The sequence below is a fragment of the Vicugna pacos genome, chromosome 19 (assembly GCF_048564905.1).
Source record: "Vicugna pacos chromosome 19, VicPac4, whole genome shotgun sequence".
Taxonomy (NCBI): Eukaryota; Metazoa; Chordata; class Mammalia; order Artiodactyla; family Camelidae; genus Vicugna; species Vicugna pacos.
The window spans coordinates 16,748,399-16,769,308 of NC_133005.1; the positions used below are offsets into that span (position 1 = coordinate 16,748,399).

Below are 20,910 nucleotides of genomic sequence, written 5' to 3' on the forward strand. Positions count from 1 at the left end.
GCAGCAATACGCAGCGAGAGAAGACCTCCAAGACACACAAGTAAAAGCAACCCACTCTGTGAAACACTGTCTTCTTCTTCCTCTAGGTTCAACCCCAGGTTCATCAACTTTAGGTCCCATGGGGTCTCAAGCCTGTTTTTTTCCTGCGGTGGTGAGGGAGGGTTCAGTTCCACATATGGGTGTTAAATCTGTGTATCTTAGTGGACAGAAACTTTCCTAGGTTCGGGTTAGCTCAGAAAGAAAGGGAGAGCAGTCACTGTTAGAACCGTGGGTCGGAGGAGTTGCTAAAACTTAGTCACCATAGTGAAAGCAGGTGAAGATCGGAAGTAGTCCTGCTTGTAGGAGCTGGGGCAATTGTGCACTTCCTGCAGGAAGGCTGTGCCGTTCTCCTGTGTCTGCTGCTGGACTTCCTGACTTCCTTGGAGCTTTTCTCCTCTCCTCCAGTTTACACGGGGCCATGATGTGCAATCCTTCTACAGCACGACAAAGCGGTGCTGTATTACTTTGGTCCCACCTGCGTGCTAGTTCACAGAATCTCCCAGATTTCTGATTCCAAGTCCACGTCTCTTACTATTAGCCCAGTTTAACTTTACTCATCATGTTTTCAGATACTAATTGGTCTAAGTTTAAGGTCAGGAGCCCTCCCAGGAGTGCTAGGGGTTGGTGGTAGCGGGTGGAGGTGGTCATGCAGTTTACAACATTTAGGTTCAGAGAGGGTTTAAGGGCAGAAATGTCTCATAAAATCTGTAACACAGTATCCCAATGGACAAGTAGGAGCTAGAAAGGAGTCTGTAACTTGATTATTGTAATAACAGATATTTGGAAATTTGGGAGGCAGATAAAGTGTCGTTAACTCAATCAGACATATTACAGGGGAGTTATTTTGTACTATTGATGTCTCCTGAGAGAACCTCTGAAGTCCCAGCCTTTAGAGATGTGCTGTCCAGTGTGGTAGCCACGAGCCTCATGTAGCTACTGAAATTTAATAAAATTAATTACAATTAAATACAATGAAAAATTCAGTTCCTCACATGCACAGACATGTCTCAGGTGCTCAAAAGCCACGTGGCTACTTCACTGACAGTTCACATGTCCGACATACGAATCGTAGAAGGTCGTCCTGAACAGCCTTTTTAAAAGGTTATTATTTTTATTTGAGAGGTGCATTTCTCTGAGTTCTTTTTCTCTTTTCCAATAAGTATAATAATAAACACATTTGAAGTCCCTTTCCTGGAAATACATTAAGGGCAAGGTGCCAGATTCCTTCCATCTGTTGTAACAGGACGGACAACTGGTATTTTGTAGTTATTTTCAATGCAGTAAGATGTCAAACACACTAAAAACATTCTGTGCCTGTCCCTTCATGTTAAGATTTCTGTCTTGCCCATGTAATACTTTCTTTGGGATGGGTAACGGTTTTGCACAGAGATGACCAGGTAGAGAGAAGAGGAGATGGACATTATTCTTTGAGTCTCTATACCTTAGAGTCAGAAGGGACCTCAGGGGTCTTCTGTATACCATCCCTATCCAATGCAGTGACTGTGTTTGCCACATACTTTATAGGGTGAAGTTATATCTGCTCAAGAGTTACCAAATGCAGACTATGGTTTAAGAGCCATCTGTTTGTATTGGTACCTCCTACATGTGGACGTAGACAGAACTTTTTAAAAGGAAAGAAAACTCTCTATTATAATTTGGGGATTGAGAAGAGACTCATTTCTAACTTTTACTTTTTAGAATTGACTGTCTATTATGTGCCAGGATTTCACATATATTAAATTCAGTAACCATAAGCACTGACATCTATCAGACATTTGATAGATGTAATGCGTATAAATGAGTTGCATTTCAAAGGACATTGGATAAGTATGATTTGGGGTGAAAAATGTCTGTGGAAACCATTTTTAAATTGATGCATTAGTTCTTAGGCTCCTTCACAAGCTGAATTAACCCATAATGTATGTGTACTTCTAACACTCCTTCCATAAGAAAATCCAGTTTTTTCTTCCTCCCTCTCTGAGTCTCTCCTTTTCATCTTTCCTTTGTCCTTTCCATCAACAAATTCAACATTCAAGGACTAAGAACAAACCGCTCTGTAGTCTAGCTTTCTGCAGGATGTGGCTGATTTTTGTGGAAGGGTCAGAAGTTGGGTCCATTTTAAATTCAAGGCTACCTTTATAAGAACTTTTGCTCACCTGGGCTTCTGCTCATGGGGTAAAGCAAAAAGCCAAATTGGGAACAGCTGTGTGGCCAATTCTCTGCTCCAAAACAAAGTGGCCCACTCTTGCCCCGAACCATGGCAGAGATGCCCCAACTTGGACGTTTTTTGGTTGATGATACATAAAGTCCTTCCTTTCTTTGTGAAAAACAGAATCCTTTTCTGATGTACCTTCTTAGAAAGCCTATTAAGAATTTTAGTCTCAAGAAGAACAAAGGAAGACATTTATATGATTGCACCTAAATGTAGAAGAAAAGGCATATGTGAACCACTTAAAAATAAGATAACCACTTAAAAATGGAAATAAACCAAAAAACTTTTCTGAGATATTTCTGGAAGGACACTAGTTAAATATTTAACAGTACCATGTGTATAGACAAATACATAAGAAATTTAAAACAGCATGTAAATATAATAATAATCCGCGTTCAGGGAAAGCCATCCTAAATACACTTCAAGAAATGTAAAATAATAACCAAATCACTTTTCACCTCCAAAAAATGAATCTTGCCTGCCGTTTGAATTTTGCTACGTATGTCTTAAAAGGCATGTTACAACATGTGTAATTACAATTACAACCAGATTTATGTCAAATGCCTTTTGTTATAGAAATTTTCGCTGACTTCTGTTCTTAGCACAAGGTTGGATTTTGTGTTCCGTGATGCATTAAAGAAAGTCTCTTATGATGCTGTGGATTCAAGGAAAGGAACTCTCTTGCATATGCTGTGGCCAGTGGGCACTGACGGGCCACTGGAGGAGCCTGGGATGGCCTGCAGGAGGGCTCTGTCACGCTGTCTCCAGTAGAGTGTCCAGCATGTACATGCACCCTCCCTTTCATTCCCGCATTTAGGTAACAGTGTCTTAGATGCAGCATTCCCCAGTCACGTTAGCAAAACTGAAAGTGTCTGAATAAATGTCCCCAGTAGGACAGAGGATATTACAGGTTATCAAGTCTTTGGTGCTCTGGTGCCCAGGAACAGCGGATGCAGCCACTAAAAGATGCTTTTGTTTACTGGTTGGACCACGATACTAATGACAGTGTTGCAAAAATGTGGTTCTCGTGCTCAGAGTTATGCTCTGATAAAGTCCATGTGCCCTTTCCAAGCTTTTTTTGCTGATCTATCCATCCAAGAACAGCAGAAGTTGTAAAAGAAAAATATAAAACTACCAGGCATATTTATAAAACAAATTATACTTTCAGCACGAAAGTTGAAAATGGAATTCATGTTCCTGAAATGGACTTTTTGAGCCAAAGATATTCAGGAGAGTAAATAGTGGCCAGCTTGCTGTCAGGTAGTTTTAAAATCTACCTACAAAGTTGCTTTTCTACATAAACAAGAATGTCCTTGTAAACCCTCCCCTACATGCTTGTGATGGTTAATGTTATGTGTCAGCTTGACTGGGCCAAGGGACCTCCAGATAGCTGGTAAAGATTATTTCTGGGTGTGTCTTTGAGGCTGTTTCTGGAAGAGATTAGCATTCGGATTGGTGAATTGAATACAGCCCTCCCCAACATGGGTGGTTGGATGGCTCAAGTAGAACAAAAAGACAAAAGAGGGGTGAATTCACTCCCTCCCTTGCCCTAGGCGAGACTTCTGTCTTCTCCTGCCCCTGGACATTGTTGCTCTTTGTTCTTACCTTTTCAAACTCAAACCCGGACTTAACACCATCAGCCCCTGATTCTCAGGACTGACAGAACCGGACTGAATTACATCACCAGCTTTCCTGGTTCTCCAGCTTGAGAACTCTAATACAGCGCTTATCTCTTAAGCTGAGCACGTGTGAGCTGAAAGACATTTTAGAGAGGCTAGAAACAGGCCGCATAGTTTATGTCCATCTCTTATATGTGGCTTCCTGAAATGTCTCCACTGCTCATTCAACTGTAAATGTGAAATTCACCAAAGAGCGATTTCTTTCCCAAGCTCCATGCCTCTCTCAGTGGATATGGCTACCACAGAATTAGGTAGGTTTTGCCAATATTCAAAAACTTCAGCAAGTAATGTGGAACAGCAGAAACAGGGGTCAGAGGGCTCAAGATTAGAAGTCTACTCATGATTCGGACATCTTGCTGAACACTCATTCTGTATGAACTGCTTTTTCTCAGGCAGATGAGATTCTAAACAGGCTGTCTCCATTTGGAAGACCAAGTTGTCACCTGGTCTGTTTCCCAAAAGATAGCCGCTTCTTCAGTCATTTGTGAACGTCTACTCTAGATAATTTCAAAATGGTGGGTGGCAGCTCTCTTCTTTATTCTGCCCCTCATATAAATCTTTTTTGAAGAACCATTTTTTGAAGTCTTATTTGAATATATTCTAATACACATTAATTTTAGCAAGGGTTTGTTTTCAGTTGGTTTAAAAATATCTTAGGAAAGAAATATACCACACATGGTTTACTAAAAAAGTATAAAAATCCAGTGGTTCCCTGATTTACCATGTGATAACTCCAAGTTCTGCTTCTCCAGAGGTCACAATGACATTTCTTTGGTTTTGCCAATGTTTTTTCAGGTTTTTACATATGATAAAAATATATATATATATATATATATATATGTGTATATATGTATACACAGCTATATCAATTTTAGGTTTCTCCATCCTTTTATTTTCTGCCACAATAGATAGAATTTTGCTTTATTATACCGTCTTCCCAGTGATTGAAAGCATGTGCTTTGAGGTTCTGAGTCTCCAGTTTTGCCAGTTTCTTACCTCTGAGCTACTGTTTTCTCTTCTGTAAAATGGGGGTATGATAATAACACCTCTTGTGCAGAAGCAGTAACATAGCAGGACTGAGACTGCATGTCTTAGAGAAGCTGATTTGCAAAGTTGGCCCTTGCTGGCATCTGAGAAGTTGGATCTGGAGAGGGTTTCCAATGGCTTACTGCGACCAAACTGTTCATGCAAACAAGATGGTTTATACTGAACCTCTGCTTTCCTTCTGGAGGCAGAAATTTTGGCATGGACCAGGCAGAGGTGCCTATGTGATGGGTATCAAATAAAATCCTCAGGTACTGAGTCTTTAACAAGCTTCTCTGGGAAACAACACTTCCCACACGTTGTCACAATTTAGAGCTAGAGGAATTAATCACATCCTTTTTGAGTCCATTGGAAGAGGATCCCTGGGAACTTGCTCCTGGTTCCCTCCAGATTTTGTCCATGTGCCTTTTCCCTTGGCTGGTTTTGCTTTGTATCCTTTCACTGTAATAAATCACAGCCGAGTCTTACGATACTATGCTGAGTCCTGTGAGTTCTCCTAGCAAATCAAACCTAGGGGTGGTCTTGGGAACCCCAGCATGGGGTTACTGTGAGTTTTAAGTGAGATCAGTCACATTCAACATTTAGCACTTTGCCAGGTACAGACCAAGCATGGACTCATCAGAGAAAAGAAACCACTTACCAAGCAGACCTGGATGTAAGGAGGGTCCCCTACCATGTGTCCCTCACCTGAGCTTGGCATTCCTCATTGCTGTCAGAGGAATGGCCACCACTCCTGGGATGTCACCGTACATCATGGGGGTTCTCTCTCTGCCTTCAGTTAAGTGTGAGCTTCACAGGAACACTGCTTTAGGACTTAGAACATCTTAATTTTCCTTTTAAGTTGTTTCCTCTTTACCTCAAACTTACTAGACATGCAGAACTGCCTTGATTACCATTTAAATTACAGTTGCGTAGTATCACAGGATGCAGTGTTGGCAAATTAATTCAGCTGCAGGTTTCCTCTCCACAACTGTCTTATTTTAAAACAAGATTAGTATAGTTCATTGATATTTTCCTTTTTTATATCCTCACTTGAATGGCATAGCAACCACCAAGAAATTCACAAGCAGGAAGGGAATCGTAGGACATGTCTATTCTGGTTCTAAAAATATTTGATCTAATATTCTCAGTGCTTATTCAGGAGTGAATACATGGAAAAAGAACTCTTCTCAAATGATTTGTTTTCCTAAAACAATTGCGACCTTGTTTTATTTTTTGATGACCACAAAGTTTATTAAAATGTTAAGTGGACTCAGCCAACACATGACCAAATTATATTTTCAAATGCATTTTTATTTTTACAGGATAACACTGAGAGATGGTATGTAGAGTCACTTACTTCTTCGGCATAATTTCCTGGCCACTGAACATGTTCTAGGCCCTTGACCAGCCAGACAGTAGCATCACAATCAAGACTCCTCTGAGTCATGGCCATCGTTAAAAAAAGTCCACAAATAACAAATGCTGGAGAGAGGGTATGGAGAACAGGGAACCCTCCTATAATGCTTGTGAGAATGTACTTTGGTGCAGCCATTGTAACAGTATGGAGATTCCTTTAAAAACTAAACATAGAGTTACCATATGATCCAGCAATCCCACGCCTGGGCATACATCCAGAGGGAACTCTTAATTTGAAAGGATACATGCACCCTGGTGTTCATATTAGGACTATTTACAGGGCTATTTCCAAGACATGGAAGCACCTAAATGTCCACTGACAGATACTGGATAAAGAAGATGTGGTGTGTATATATATATACACACACACACACAATGGAACACTACTCAGCCATAAAAAAGAATCAAATAATGCCATTTGCAGCAACATGGATGGACATAGAGAATATCATACTAAATAAAGTAAATCAGGAAGAGAAAGACAAATACCATATGACATCATTTATATGTGGAATCTAAAAAAATGACACAAATGAGCTTATTTATAAAACAGAATCAGACTCACAGACATAGAAAACAAACTGATGGTAACCAGGGGTGAAGGAAAGGACGGAGGGATAAATTGGGAGTTCAGGATTTGCAGATACACACTACTATATATAAAATAGATCAAAAATCAGTTTATACTATATAGCACAGGAAACTATATTCAATATCTTATAATAGCCTATAATGAAAAAGAATATGAAAAGGAATATATATATATATATATATATATATATATATATATATATATAAACTGAATCACTATGCTGTACACCAGAAATTAACACAACATTGTAAACTGACTATACTGCAATAAAAACAGACTTTGAAAAAAGACTCCTCTGAGTGGACACAATTATATAACAGCTAATATAGTTATTCAGATTAGACATTGTTACTTGAGACTTTGAAGCAGCTAAAATAGAGGCAAATGAAGATGCAAGTTATAAGATAATAATCAGCTTTTCTGTGCAGCAATCTACTCCAGAATGTAATGGCTTAACACAACAGCCATGTATTTGTGGTTGGCACTTTGGGTCCAGCTCAGCTGGGGGTTCTTCTGCTGGTTCTGAGTGGGCTTGCCTAGTGGGCAACTGCTGGTCAGCCCAGCAGCTCTGCTTCCAGGGCTAGTTCTTGACCGTGCTGATGGGCTGATGGGCTGATGGGTGACAGGGTACGCTGTCTGTCATTCTCCAGCTTTATTCTCATGCTGGCTGCTGGTTCCAAGAGCAGCAATAGGGCAAGCCCCAAAGGGCAAGCACGTTTCATGCTTGTGTTATGGTTTCTATTGTCCCACTGGCCACAGTAGGTTATATATCCAGGTCCAGAGTGAGTGATAGGGGCTCACCCAAGGGCATGGACACTGGGAGACCTGAAACACTGGGGACTGTTTCTGTGACAGTCTACTACAGCTGGGTTCCTTTAATTCTTTATACTTTGGCTTAGATGCTCTGAAATGTTTGAAATCAATTGATCTATATTTATTAACCTAATTATAGTAGGGTGCTTAAAGAATAAAAAAATGTAATTATGCTTTTCATGAGAGAGAGCATATCAAGGTCTTTTTGAGCCTTTATCATCTTTCTTTAGCTTTTCATTATTACCTTACTGAGTTTCCTAAATTAGTCTGAAGTAACCACCTGGATGGATGGGGAAATGGGTTCTGATAAAGGCTGGGGAGTTAGTGCTGGGAAAAGTCTAAGCCCTGTTAAGAGAATACGTAGGCAGTGCTGCAGTCTGACTGTGTCTCTCCAAAATTCGTATGTTGAAATCCCAACCCCCAAGGCGATGGCATTAGGAAGAGGGGCCTTGAAATGAAACACTTTCTTCCATCCACAGGCCCTTAGTCAAAGCAGGTCACATGGTCAAATCCAAGCTCAGTGGGTCAGGAAACTATACTCCATATGGTAAGTGCAAGGAGAGAATGAAAAGTTTGGAATGACGTTATCTAATCTGCAGACCCTGAAAATACAAATTCCATCTTTCCCAGCTGATAGGTAGAGGAATAATAGAAAAGATATAACTATAAATGAACTGCTCATTTTCCTATGTCTTCTGCTGGCGAGCTCTAACAACTCCTCTTTTCTTTTTGCATGTCTCAGGTTTTTGCATCATGTTTGGGAAGAAAAAGAAAAAGATTGAAATATCCGGCCCGTCCAACTTTGAACACAGGGTTCATACGGGGTTTGATCCACAAGAGCAGAAATTTACCGGCCTCCCCCAGCAGTGGCACAGCCTATTAGCAGACACGGCCAACAGGCCGAAGCCCATGGTGGACCCTTCATGCATCACTCCCATCCAGCTGGCTCCCATGAAGGTACGGTGAGGATGCTCTTTTGAGTTGGCTGAGGGAGCGTGCTTTCTTTTGATGAGGTGCTCCATCTTTACGGACGAGCTATAAAATGCCTAAATCATGTACTGGTTTTTAAATACCTACAGATTATCCAAAATTATTCTTCAACCATTGTCATGTTCACCCCTTATTGTAAATGGCAACCCATGAAAAATAACCTCAGCTTTCAGATGTGTTTTTTTAATCAGACACATACAATGCAATTACAAAATAGGACATTTTAATTTCTGTTTTAAATTGTGTTTGCTAGTCTTTACACTAAAGAATATCATCCCCACCCCTCTGATAAATATTGACAATAACCTCTGAAGAGACTTTTTTTTCATTTTTTTTTTGGCAGGGAGGTAATTAGGTTCATTTATTTATTTATTTTTAGAGGAGGTGCTAGGAATTGAACCCAGGACCCTGTGCATTCTAGGCATGTGCTCTACAACTTGAGTTATATCCTCCCCCGCCAAGGAGACATTATATTAAACATCCTTGTGTTTTTGCATTTGCCCTCAGAATCTTTAAACTTGTATCGAATTAGTAATAACAGATTTTTAACAATAACAAATGATTCATGTATGATTACACACATACATGCATATATATAATCAAATATATATTTATATTTATAAGTACATACTTACATATATATAAATTTTACATATATGTGTGTGTATATACATATAGAACTATATACACACATATATATATTGTACTCATAGTCTAAAAGAGAGCTATTGCAAATAAAATGAATCATTTGAGTCCTAGAATAGGATATAATTTACCTTAAATGGCTAGAAGATTTTTGGCGTGGGATTTTTTTTTAAATACCTCAATAAAAATTTTTTAGAATAATCATCTGACATACTTTAAGGTGCTATACAAATAGCAAATAACAATAACTTTAACAAAACAAAATTAATTTTATTCAACTAAGAAAGAGTATAAAATTCTTGTCTGTCAAATTTTTTTTTTTTTAGTGACACAGTAAACACTATAAATTATTGGGTTCCCTGCTTCCTGAGCATCTGGAGTATCCCTGAATACAATCAAATAATGTAAATATAAAATGTTATTGTTAAACTATTAATTGTATAAGGGAAAAATGTAGACTTCATCATAGCAAAGATGACTGCTAGCTTTGGTTTGGCAAGGAATGTTCATCAAAATAATTGCATTAAAGAGGAAATCAGATCCAGTAAATTTCAGGGATGTCAAGAGACTGCAAAGAAAATCCAGCCATTGCAGTTTCCTTCTGCACCTCAGAATGACAAGAATTCCCTGGACCACCAAGTGATGGCCCAAAAGCTCCCTACGGCAGTTGAGCATCATTGAAGCTTATCACCATGTATCCAGTAGGTCAGGGTCTATCCTTGCTCCTTATATTAGTAGGCATCTGAGCTGTGTAACTACCTTATTTTGTATTAACGTGCATATTGAGTACACTGGGTTTAAATGAAAGGTCAAACAATAGTGGATACATTTTTGAAGGGTGTAAAGAGAAGGAACCTAGTTGATAAATTACAAGAAATGCTTATAATAGGTCACCTGAGCTGAGTAGGTTAGAATTCTGACCCCCTCATTTACACATGGTCTTGGTCATTCTATTCTAGTATTGAACGTGTGGGTCTGTTCTGCCCAAAGATCAATACAGAGTGTTCTAATCCTGCATCTTGTGAATTTGATGTTCTGATAAGATTTTGAAACTTTTCAGGCCAACTAAATTGTAAAATACTCAGAAGGTGGATATTTGAGAAGATAAATCCTTAGGGATAAAAAGGAACGTCTCGTTTTAAACAGGTATTGGTTGATACTTAATAGAAACTGACCAATTAACCAACTCTACTGGCTAATATTAGGCAATATTCTACTATTGAACACGATTTTCTCCCCAAAAAAAGACTAATGCCTTACTAATGACCAAATAATAGGATGGACCTTATCTAAAACGAACATGGGATTGGAAAGAATTTGCTTTTTAGTTGTATTGTTATTTCATATTCCAAGTTTTTATAAAACCCAGAAAATGGAATATACAGTGTGCCCAGAAGAGTTATCTGCTATTGATCATCATGGCAAAGGAAACATGCCCACATGAAATGAGGGCTATTTTCTTGCTCTTGAGTAGTTATCATTGGATGTGGAACATTCTGGAAGGAAGCAGACTGTAATATCCTAGCTAAAGGCTCAGGATGTGCTGTCTTATTAGGGAGTGCATTTATCATTGGGTGAGGACAGAGCAACATTTATTTCACCATGGTTTTCACTTGTCCAGGTCCTAGCAGGTCTTGGTTGGCAGTGAGGGAGGAAACTCTCATCTTAGTGATAATCCATTAGGCATAGTGGATGCAGGACTTTACAGGACCTTCCAGCTCTTTTCTTCCATCTCCTGGATGGGCCAGCTCATCATCCCTCCCAGACAGAACTTACCAGCCCTACTGAGAGATGGAGCAGGGATTCCTAACTGCTGAGCTCCTGAGCCCCGTGATTCTCTGACTCACGTCATGGGCTTCCTAGCCCTGATGCCAAGGGTGTGTGTATCCAGTCTGGATGAAATGGGATTGTTTGTTAGAGGCACGTGAATGCTAAAGGCGAGACAACTGGAAAATACATCTCAAGTACGAATTCAGTCCTGGATTTCTGCAGATGGGACCTCAGGCACAGATTTGCCTGTGAGAAAAAAAATAAAAAAAATTAAAACAGACAAGGAGTGACAAAACAAGGGTCAGCTAGGTTGGATTTTCCCCAGAAAGAGTGGAGTTATTTAAATGCTTTTAATTGAAGGACACCCAAGAAATCCAGACTTTAGACTCTCACCAGAGTCCTATCAATGGAACCTCTCTTTCTTCAGATCCTACATGTGCAGTTGGTGCTGTAGGCACGTGTTGGACAATATCGGTGGTCCGAGAGAAACCTGCTGGCCCTACCAGCCTCTTGGAATAAGGAAAATAAAAGGTGCAAGGGGCCGAAGTGTGCCATGATGTTCAGATGATCTCACTTTGTGGGAAGTTTGGATTTCTCACTTCTCTGGAGAAATCTTCCAAGTCACTTGAGAAGGACAGACTATAAACCATTCAGAATATGTTGCAGAAGTCAGAACAATCTTTGGAATAAGAAGCTATGAATGAATTTTTAAAAAGTGGTGAATAGGCAGAGTTGTGGAGATTTGAAGCTATCTCGGCAAAGTTTTTTTTTTTTTAAGTTAAATAGAACTGACAGTTCTAATTTAGTTCAGTTGTCCTTTAAAGAGACGGCGACATAAAAGCAGTGCTGGCAGGAGTGAACGTGCCTTCTGCGGTGGCCACGTGCCGGTTCTGCAGGATTGGTCAGTGAGCTTCGGGTAGACTGGTTCCAAATGGAAATTCACCCATGCAACTGACATTCTCTTCTCTGACTGATTAAAGTGTCAGCAGTTCCTATTCAAGCCTTCTTTAAATTGCATGTCGCACTCAGAAGGACACACCTCTTGTACGTAGATTTATTTAGGTCAGTGTTTCTCAAACTACAGTCCAATGGAATCACCTGGAGGGCTTGATAAAGATTGTTGGGCCCATCCCCAGAGTTCCTGATGGAGCAGGACTGGTATGAAGCCAAAGAATTTGCACTTCTAATAAGTGTCCAGGTGATGCTGATGCTGCTGGTCTGGGGACCACACTTTGATAACCTTGATTTAGGTCATTAAAAATGAATTTGTCCACATAAGGTATTAACACAGGTTTACCCTGGCCAACGTTTCCAAAATCTCGGAAATGTAACCAGGAGCCACAGGTTAGCTCAGATTCGTGTCAAAAGTTAAAGTTCATGCACCCAAGTCAAAGGCATGTAGGCAAGGTGGGGGGCGGGGTGGGGAGATCCCTTTAAAACATAAAACATTTGACAAATATCTTTGAGAAACTCCTCTTTGTATCTAACATCATTTTGTCCACAAGGATATCATAAGCAATGTTACCAAAATTCCTGCAGAATTAGATACATTTATGTAAAGGGCAGGTTGAATGGTCGCATTCGTTCTTGCCCAGTGGTTCTCAGACTTGAGCTTTCATCAACATCTCCTGAGGAGCTGGTTACAACTGAGATTCCTGGGCCCCACTCCTGAGTCTCTGACTCCGTGGGCCTGTGGGGGGCCCCATGGTTTGCACATCTAACAAGTTCTCAGATGATGCTGTTGCTACTGATGGGTGGAGGGCACACTTTAAGAACCACTGTCTTAGGTGGACTGAAGCTGGAACTTCCTAATCATCTGTTGTAACAGCCTAGAAATCATTTTGAAAACTGCTAAAAAAAATTACAGAGGATCATGTTAAAAATCCTTTGTAGCTTCTATCTAAAGTAAACAAATAGCACATCGTAGTGTTTCAGATTGTTTTCATTTTCAAGTAAGATGATAGAAGCAATATTAGTAGAATTTTTTGACATATTTAAATTTCATTAAATGATATCATACTCTATATAATATTCTCTAACTTGCTTTTTTACTTAACATTTTTGAGATAAATTCATTTTCTTCAAATCAATATGAATTTCTTTTAAAAATGATAGCTGTTTACAGCTTATCCATTTCTCGATGAAAGGATATTGTCAAGTATTTGCTATTTATAAATAATATTGTCATGAATATCCTTGTCCATTTCCCCTTGGGCACATGGTGAGAAGTTTTCTTGCACCAGTTCTCAAAGTTTGGTCCAGAACCCCTGGGGGTCCTTCAGACTGTCTCAGGAGATCTGCAAGATCAAAACTTTTTTCATTATAATACTAAAGCATCATTTGCCATTTTCATCCTCATTCTCTGCTAGAAGCTTCCTGACGTGTGTTAATGTCATTGGTCTGACACCTCATGGATCTTGTGCTTTGTGTTCTTGTGTTTTAAACGTTTCTCAGTTTTAGTTTCAAATATAGTAAGTATTAATAAATATAACATAAACCGAAGTCTTTGTGGTCCTCAATAATTATAAGTCGTTCTTGAAACCAGAAAGTTTGAGAACCATTGTCTTAGGGCTGACATCAAATTTGATTATCTGTAGCTTCTACAATGTGCTCTTCATATACTACCCAGAGTTTTTTCTTGTGCTCTTTTTTTTATTATGAAAACAGACAGACTTGTCTTCTCCACTTGGCTGGTAATCTTTGGAGTCTACAACTGTCTCATAGATTATTGAAGGCAAAATTTCATCCCTTTTAGTGTCATAGAATTTCATTTCTCTAAGCCAAGGGTTTTGAAGTCATTTAGAATTCCAACATCCTTACTTAGCATTCCCTTTTCTAATGTAGCCTTCCAATCCTTTCTAAAAATCTTCTTTTTATCCTTTCAAGTTTAAAGAATCACAGAGAATATCAAAGCACAACTGACTCTGACTGAGTTTTCTTCATCCTGGCGGTCTTTGGGAGTTTATAATCTTCCGATGCTGAGTTTCCCTCATCCTCATCTCCTACCCCTGATTGTTGCATAAAAACCACTCTATTCACACAAACAGGTAAAATCAAGAGAGGTAAATCCTCAAGTCTGGCCTCCCCATTCTGCAAGACTTCTGCCATTGCTCTGTTTTCTCCCATGTTATAGTTTAGGTTGAAGCACATTGAAGAATGAGTCCATCTTCATAACTCTGTAATTCTCCATCTTTTTTCTCTTTTCATGATTCACAACTTTGCATTCAGGATTGAAGGTTTCAAAGCCACATCATCCTGCTTTGTCCTGTTTCCATGGGATTCACCCTTGCCTCGAATTTTTTTTTGAAATTTGCTTTCCTAAAATACAGGGCAACTCTCCGTCATTTTTTGGTATGATCTCCCTTTGACCCAAGGTAACAGTTTCTCCCAAGATTCCTTCTCATTTCTCCATCACTGATGTCCTCTTCCTCATTAGTCAGAATTCAGTCTAGAGGGACTGTTTCTTTCAGCGCCACCTCCACCTTCTGAGAGTTGTCACCAAATTCAAACTGTGTATCAGATGGTTGCCAAGCCCTTAACTGAATGAAACTTCCAGTAATTCCTAGAACTGAGGGTTGCCCCAACATGACTTTTCAGGCTCTCATCCCTGATCCGTGGGGTGTAACATGGAAGCCTCACAGTGACCTTCAGCTGGGCTAGGTGGCTTCCGTCCTTTTATTTTCATTCTGATATTTCCCTTTGGGTCCCCTCTTAAAGCTCATGGATCCCCCATGATTTTCTTATCTTCTTAAGTCCCTGTGGTTTACCTATTTCTTCTTTTAGATTTGTTTCCACTGAAATATGATGGTGAGCGTAGAAGCATCTTCCTTACAGCGTGAAAGTCAATGCCCTGATGTTCATGCATCTAGGCTTTCAGAAATGGGAAGAGAAGACCCGAGAAGTCAGCACCATGGGATCTAAGGCCAGGATCAGCCAATTACAAACCTCATGGCTTTAGATAAGTCACCTCCCTGCTTCTTTGAATAGAAGTTTCCTCATCTGTAAAATGAAGGTGCTTATGTTTCCCTTGCAAGATTAAATGGCAAGATCCTAACTGTCCAAAGGACTTTGATATGTAGAGAATACATTCTACTGTTCGTACTTAGTAACATGATAAAATTATGGCTCTATTAAGTAACATTTTAGAATACCAGTACCTACTAACTCCTAAATTAATTCCATTAGTCAAATGATACATTTAAATATTAATTAGTCAAAATTTCCCAAATATTTCAAGAAAAATCACAGGTGGGTTAGATCAAATTTTCTTGGCTGCTTTAACTATAAACACATAAAAAAGTGAAAAAAAGAGTAAATGCATGCATTTGAAAAAAAGTAAATGCAACAGAAACAGTAAAGATACCTAAAATATCATAACTATCATAATGGCTATAAAATATATTTGTACCAATGCTTAACCTCTCATAAAAATACTGATATTCTGGTTTTGCTTCATTTCCTCATTCTTTCGGTATATATTTTATAATTTCTCAGGTTACTCTGCAATACTTATTTTGAACCTTCCTAGGGTTATAAAAGTCCTACCAAACCTGAAAGATAAAAGACACATCTCAAACAAGCTGCTAGATACTCAGTAAGCAGAATCTAATGTATTGTCACTGCAGGGAATGATGGCAGTGGTGTCATTCTTGCTGTTATGTTCTCAGAGTTTGTGTCCTCCTGTGTACCCAGGGTTGCCAGAACTTGTTAACTCAAAGTCAAGTCTGAGAGCTGTAGCTTTAAAACCTCCAAGATGCAGAACATTCTACATTAAATTCACTCATTCGTTCAACAAGTGTTTATTGCATGCTCAATCCATGCCAGGCATTGTGCTCGGTGAGGGGGTTGTCCGTGTGGACAGAAAGTGCCAGATCCCTGCTCTGGGGAGCTGGAATTCTCAAGGGAAGACAAGCGGTGGTCCTTTATGTAAGCAAACAACACAGCTACAGTATCAATAAGTGTGATGAAGAAAATAAGATATCCTCATAAAGCACCTGAGGGTGATGCTATCCAGAGTCGATGAGGAGAGTCCTCCCATGAAAGTGACAGGGAGAAGGCCCAGGAGGGGGTGAAATTCACGGGCGGAAGGAAAACAGTGCAAAGACGTGGGGGTGGGAACAAGCATGGGGAGTTTAAAGGACAGACAGCCCGTGGGGCTGGAGCGGAGTGGGCTGGGCGAGGGGGTGGGAGATATGGTCAGACACAAGGGAAATTGGGTCCGGGTGGAGTGGGGGCCTTCTAAGCCACAGTCAGGGGTTACTGTTGGTTAAACCCCTATGCATGAAGGACACAGGTCTCAGATCAAGAAATTGTTCTATTACAAAATGAATTTATTCATTTAAGGGTCAGATCCAATTTTAAAGTGTGCCAGTGAGATTGATTTGATATGCAATCCTGTGGGTTTTAGGGGCATATTAATTAAATGGGTATGAATAGTTGGGATTCAGGGAGTCCTTCCAACTCCATGATTGTCAGAAGACATTTCAGAAAAACACAAACCTCTTGCAGAAGAAATAATGTGTGTGTTGTAAAGATTGTTACTTTAAAAAAAATGAAAAAGGGGATTATAAAATGGAACTCTGGGGACAGATCACCTATATTCTAAACTCTCTCATCAAAAACACCGGTTGAAAACACCTGTAGCAGTGTCCATTAGGTTGACTGGAACCAAGGCTCTCACTGGGAGGACAGGTGGTGAATCCATTCTGATATTTCTGCACCTTTAAAACCAGTGAGGACCGCAGACTTGGACTCTCACAACTTTCTTGGTGCCCATTACTTTCTGGAATCTCTCCTTCCATTTTCCATATGCCTCCTCAACATTCCCACCGCCACAGAGACTGTGAAAGAAAAACATTACACCGGCTCCAAATGCTTTTACTTGCCTGAGTTCAGGAGATTTCGGCAAGATACGTTTTGTCCCAAAAGAGTGGGTAAGGCCAAAACCAAAGCCAAGTTTATGATCTATCTTCATTTCTATGACCCAACCAAATCCAGAAACTTCTGAAAGGCATTTTCTATTGTATAAATAAGGTTAATAGTTGGCATGCCCCATGTCCACCACTCCCCATGCCCCGCCTCTATTCCACCTCCCCACCACACACACACAGCCACCTCCAAAAATTAGAAAAAAAAAGGAAAAATTGACATGAACCACTTATATGTATCATCTTTTTTCTTTTACTGTAGTCTTTCACTTAAGCTACCTCCACATTTCCTTTACTGTTGGAGCAGCCTTAAACTCATATGGCCTAGCTGTTACTCTGAAACTCAAAGGCTGATGTTTCCAGGGTGGAGGACATTATCACAGGAAAGTGATGGCTGCAGGTACTCACACCTTCTTCCATTTTGAGGAGGGCAGGATATTAAGCACACACCTCCTCTGGGCCTCTCGGCTGGCTCATCCTGGCACCCAGTCTGACATTTCTATAATCTGCTAATGACTGGGTCCCACACGTGCAATTCACTGGAATAAGGAGAAGACAGCTAGACTTTTATATCCCATGCTCCTGGAATTTGGGAGACCCTAGCTTTCCAGTTACAATTGGACCACTAACACCCCAAGAACAAATGTTCTCAATCACTCCCTCTCAAGAGTTTGGTACCTGCAGTCACCCTGAAGGTAAACCTCAATAGAATGCACCATTTTAAAGCCATTGTCTATAATAGGTTGTATGGGAAAGTAATTTATGACTGCTGATGGTTAGGTCCACTTCCAAGTGCCTCCTCTTCTTTAAAGCCCCTTGCCCAGCATTCCTCCAGTGACTCTGGTCTCCGACTGTAACTCCGGAGAGGAGATGGAACAGATCCCACACAGGGACAGAACACAGGCGCCAAGAAGCAGATGAGTGAACGCTGAAACGCCTGCGGCTCCCTCTCTCCACAGTGGCCTCCCTGCTCCCTGAGCCGATCACATCTGAGGTCAAACCGCAAACCCTCAAATCACAGGCATCACTCCAGACTTGTGCTGGCTTCCCATTGCGTGGCTGGCTCTGAACTGCCGACAGCTGAACTTGCCAGATGAGGATGGTGATGCTTTGATAACTGGGACATTCTACATACAGGGGTGATATTCTCAGGGATGGCTTGTTTGCCCCAGTTCTCTGCTCACAGGGGTCACCTAACTGAAAATAGTAACTTCTAAATCAAAAGGAAAAAGCATGTGGCTCCCTGTGACTCCCACACATGCTTGGAACTTGAAAGGTTTCATTTTATCTTTCATTTAGCATCTCGTAGAAATTGGGGCACTAAGATGGCAACTGGAGGCTTCTTTGGGGGCACCATCAAATCCTATAGTTTTTATCATTTTGTCATGTTATTTTATTTTATTTTATTTTATTTTTACTGAAGTGCAATCAGTTACAAGGTGTCAATTTCTGGTATACAGCACAATGTCCCAGTCATACATATACATACATATATTCATTTCCATATTCTCGTCATGTAATTTTAAATGTAAGCATTATATTCTTGACTCTGAACTAGTGATAAAGCAGTTTATCAATGTTTTGATCACTTCCAAGCTGCACGTCACAGTCCAGCTGACTGGATGCTACTACTGTTACCTGCAAGGGGAAAATTACACTGAGAAGCCTGCACCCAAGACGACACAAGTCTAAGAGTTTGCTGTAAGCACACAATCTATCGCCTATTGAGAATCTCTCTATTCATTTTCTAATGCTGCGTAATAAATTACCACACATGTAATGGCTTACAAGAGCACACATTTGTTACCTCACAATTTCTCTGAGTCTGCTTTCAGCTGGGCTTCATGGCCTTCTGGAGGCCCAACCAGGGAAGAATCGGTGTCCAGGCTCATTTAGGTTGTTGGCAGAATTCTCTTCCTTGCTCTTGCAGAACTTATGGAGTTTGCTGCTTCAAAGCCAGCAGGAGAGCAAGAGCTACCTGCTTGGGAGTTGTATGTATACGTCAGGACATAATCATGACATGTCACCCTGTCACTGTTGCCATATCATGTAACATAACCACGGGACATGTGACATCCCATTACGTTTGCCATAGCATCTAACACTCAACCGTGGACATGGTGTCCTCTCACCTTGGCCATGTTCTGTTGGTTAGAAGCAAGCTCAGGTCCTGCCCATGCTGGTGGAGGGGGGTCTCACAAAGGCATGAACACCTGGAGCCCAGAATCATTGAGGAGCCATCCTGGGGCCTGTCCACTCTGGTCCTCACTGTTTGTCCCACGTGCAGAATGCATTTACTCCAGCCCACGTTTCTCCTCTCATCCTGTTACAGCATCATCTCAAATTAAATTGGGATCAGGTGTGGGCAGAGCGCCTGATCAGGTGTGATCTGTTAAGTACAGCTGTCGGGGCACAGTTCCCCCCATCTATGCTGCTGGGAACCTACAAAGTGTGTGCTCCCCAGCCCCCCAACATGTGATGGTGGGGCAGGCACTGGATGATCACTGTAGATATTGCAGGTTCAAAACAGGAGAAATGGACAGTAAAAAGGAGTCACGGGTCCCAAGCTGTTGTGCAGTCCAGCCTGGCAAATGTTGAGAGTTTCTTTTTTTGTGTGTGTGTGTCATCTATTTTTATATATAGTGGCTAACATTTGTAAATCTCAAACTCTTAAATTCATCCTCTCCCACCTCTTTTCCCCATTAACCATAAGATAGTTTACTAAGTCTGCAAGTCTGTTTCTGTTTTGTAGATGAGTTCATAGTGTCCATTTTTGTTTTCTAAGATTCCACATCCGAGTTTCTTGATTAGGTTTCAATCTTGAGAATGATCCTCGGTGTCTCAGGCCTGGCTCTCAGGGTCTTGGCTCTGCCTCCTAGTCTGTGTTTGCAGCCGAGTCATTTTATCAGCCAGTGGAAATTGGGGGTGGGGGGTGCAGAGGGGCTTGAGAGCCTCCTGTTGTAATATCTCGTGTCCTCTGCAGTCCAGGCTGGCAGTGGTTCCACTGAAACAGTTTCTCAGGAACTTTGTAGACCTTGTGTGGATTTCTCTGTGGTTCCCCCCATGAGGCAAAAGCTATAGCCACAGATGTTAAGATGCACCCTCCCAAACCTCGGCCGCCACCTGAGACGGCTGAGGGACAGAGCCTTTAAGCTTCCTAAAGCGTCTCTGGTCTGATCAAGAAGATCTGGGAGCACCCCCTTAATTTCTTAAAAAGGCCCTTTGTGTGACCGCCCACTCCGACCTTGGGTCTTTCTGTGTTTTCAACTGAGAGTTGGTTGTAGGAATGTGCCCTCAGCCTTTTCTCTAGAGCAAGCTTTCCTGAGAGGCCAGCCCTTAACTTTCTCGTCTTTGCCATCTGGAGAGGATTGGAGTTTTTTAAGTCATGAGATTCTGGTTCCCTTAAAAAAAAAATTTCCCTTCAATGAATCTCTCTCCTCTTGCGCTTTACTGTGAGCAGAAAGAAGAAAACAGGCAACACATTCTGCACTTTTCTTGGCAATCTCTTTAGACAGGTCACCAAATTTATCACGTAAAGCTTCTCCTTTCCATGGAATTCCAGAAGACAGTTTTGCCAAGCTTTCTGCCAGCATATGGCAAGGATCCCCCTTCCTCCAGGGTCCGACAACATGTTCCTCATTTGCTTCTGAGGCCTCACTGTCAGCATCCTCAAAGTCCAGATTTCTAGTGAGAGTCTGATCATGGCAAGTTAGACTTTCTCCACCACGCTCCTTAAAATTCCTCCTGCCTCTACCCACTTCTGGTTGCAAAATGCCTTTGTTGCTATAGATCGAACTGTCC

At 40.8% G+C, this 20,910-nt stretch overlaps 1 protein-coding gene across 2 annotated transcripts in view; it reads left to right on the forward strand.

Annotated features, from left to right (window-relative positions):
- PAK5 (p21 (RAC1) activated kinase 5) overlaps positions 1-20,910 on the forward strand; it is a 248,165-nt gene that overhangs the window by 144,769 nt on the left and 82,486 nt on the right. For both annotated transcript variants that reach the window (XM_072943556.1, XM_072943555.1), the window contains one exon: positions 8,520-8,734. In XM_072943556.1, coding sequence (XP_072799657.1) covers positions 8,531-8,734 — 204 coding nt within the window. In that variant the 5' untranslated portion in view covers positions 8,520-8,530. The remainder of the gene's footprint in view (positions 1-8,519; positions 8,735-20,910) is intronic.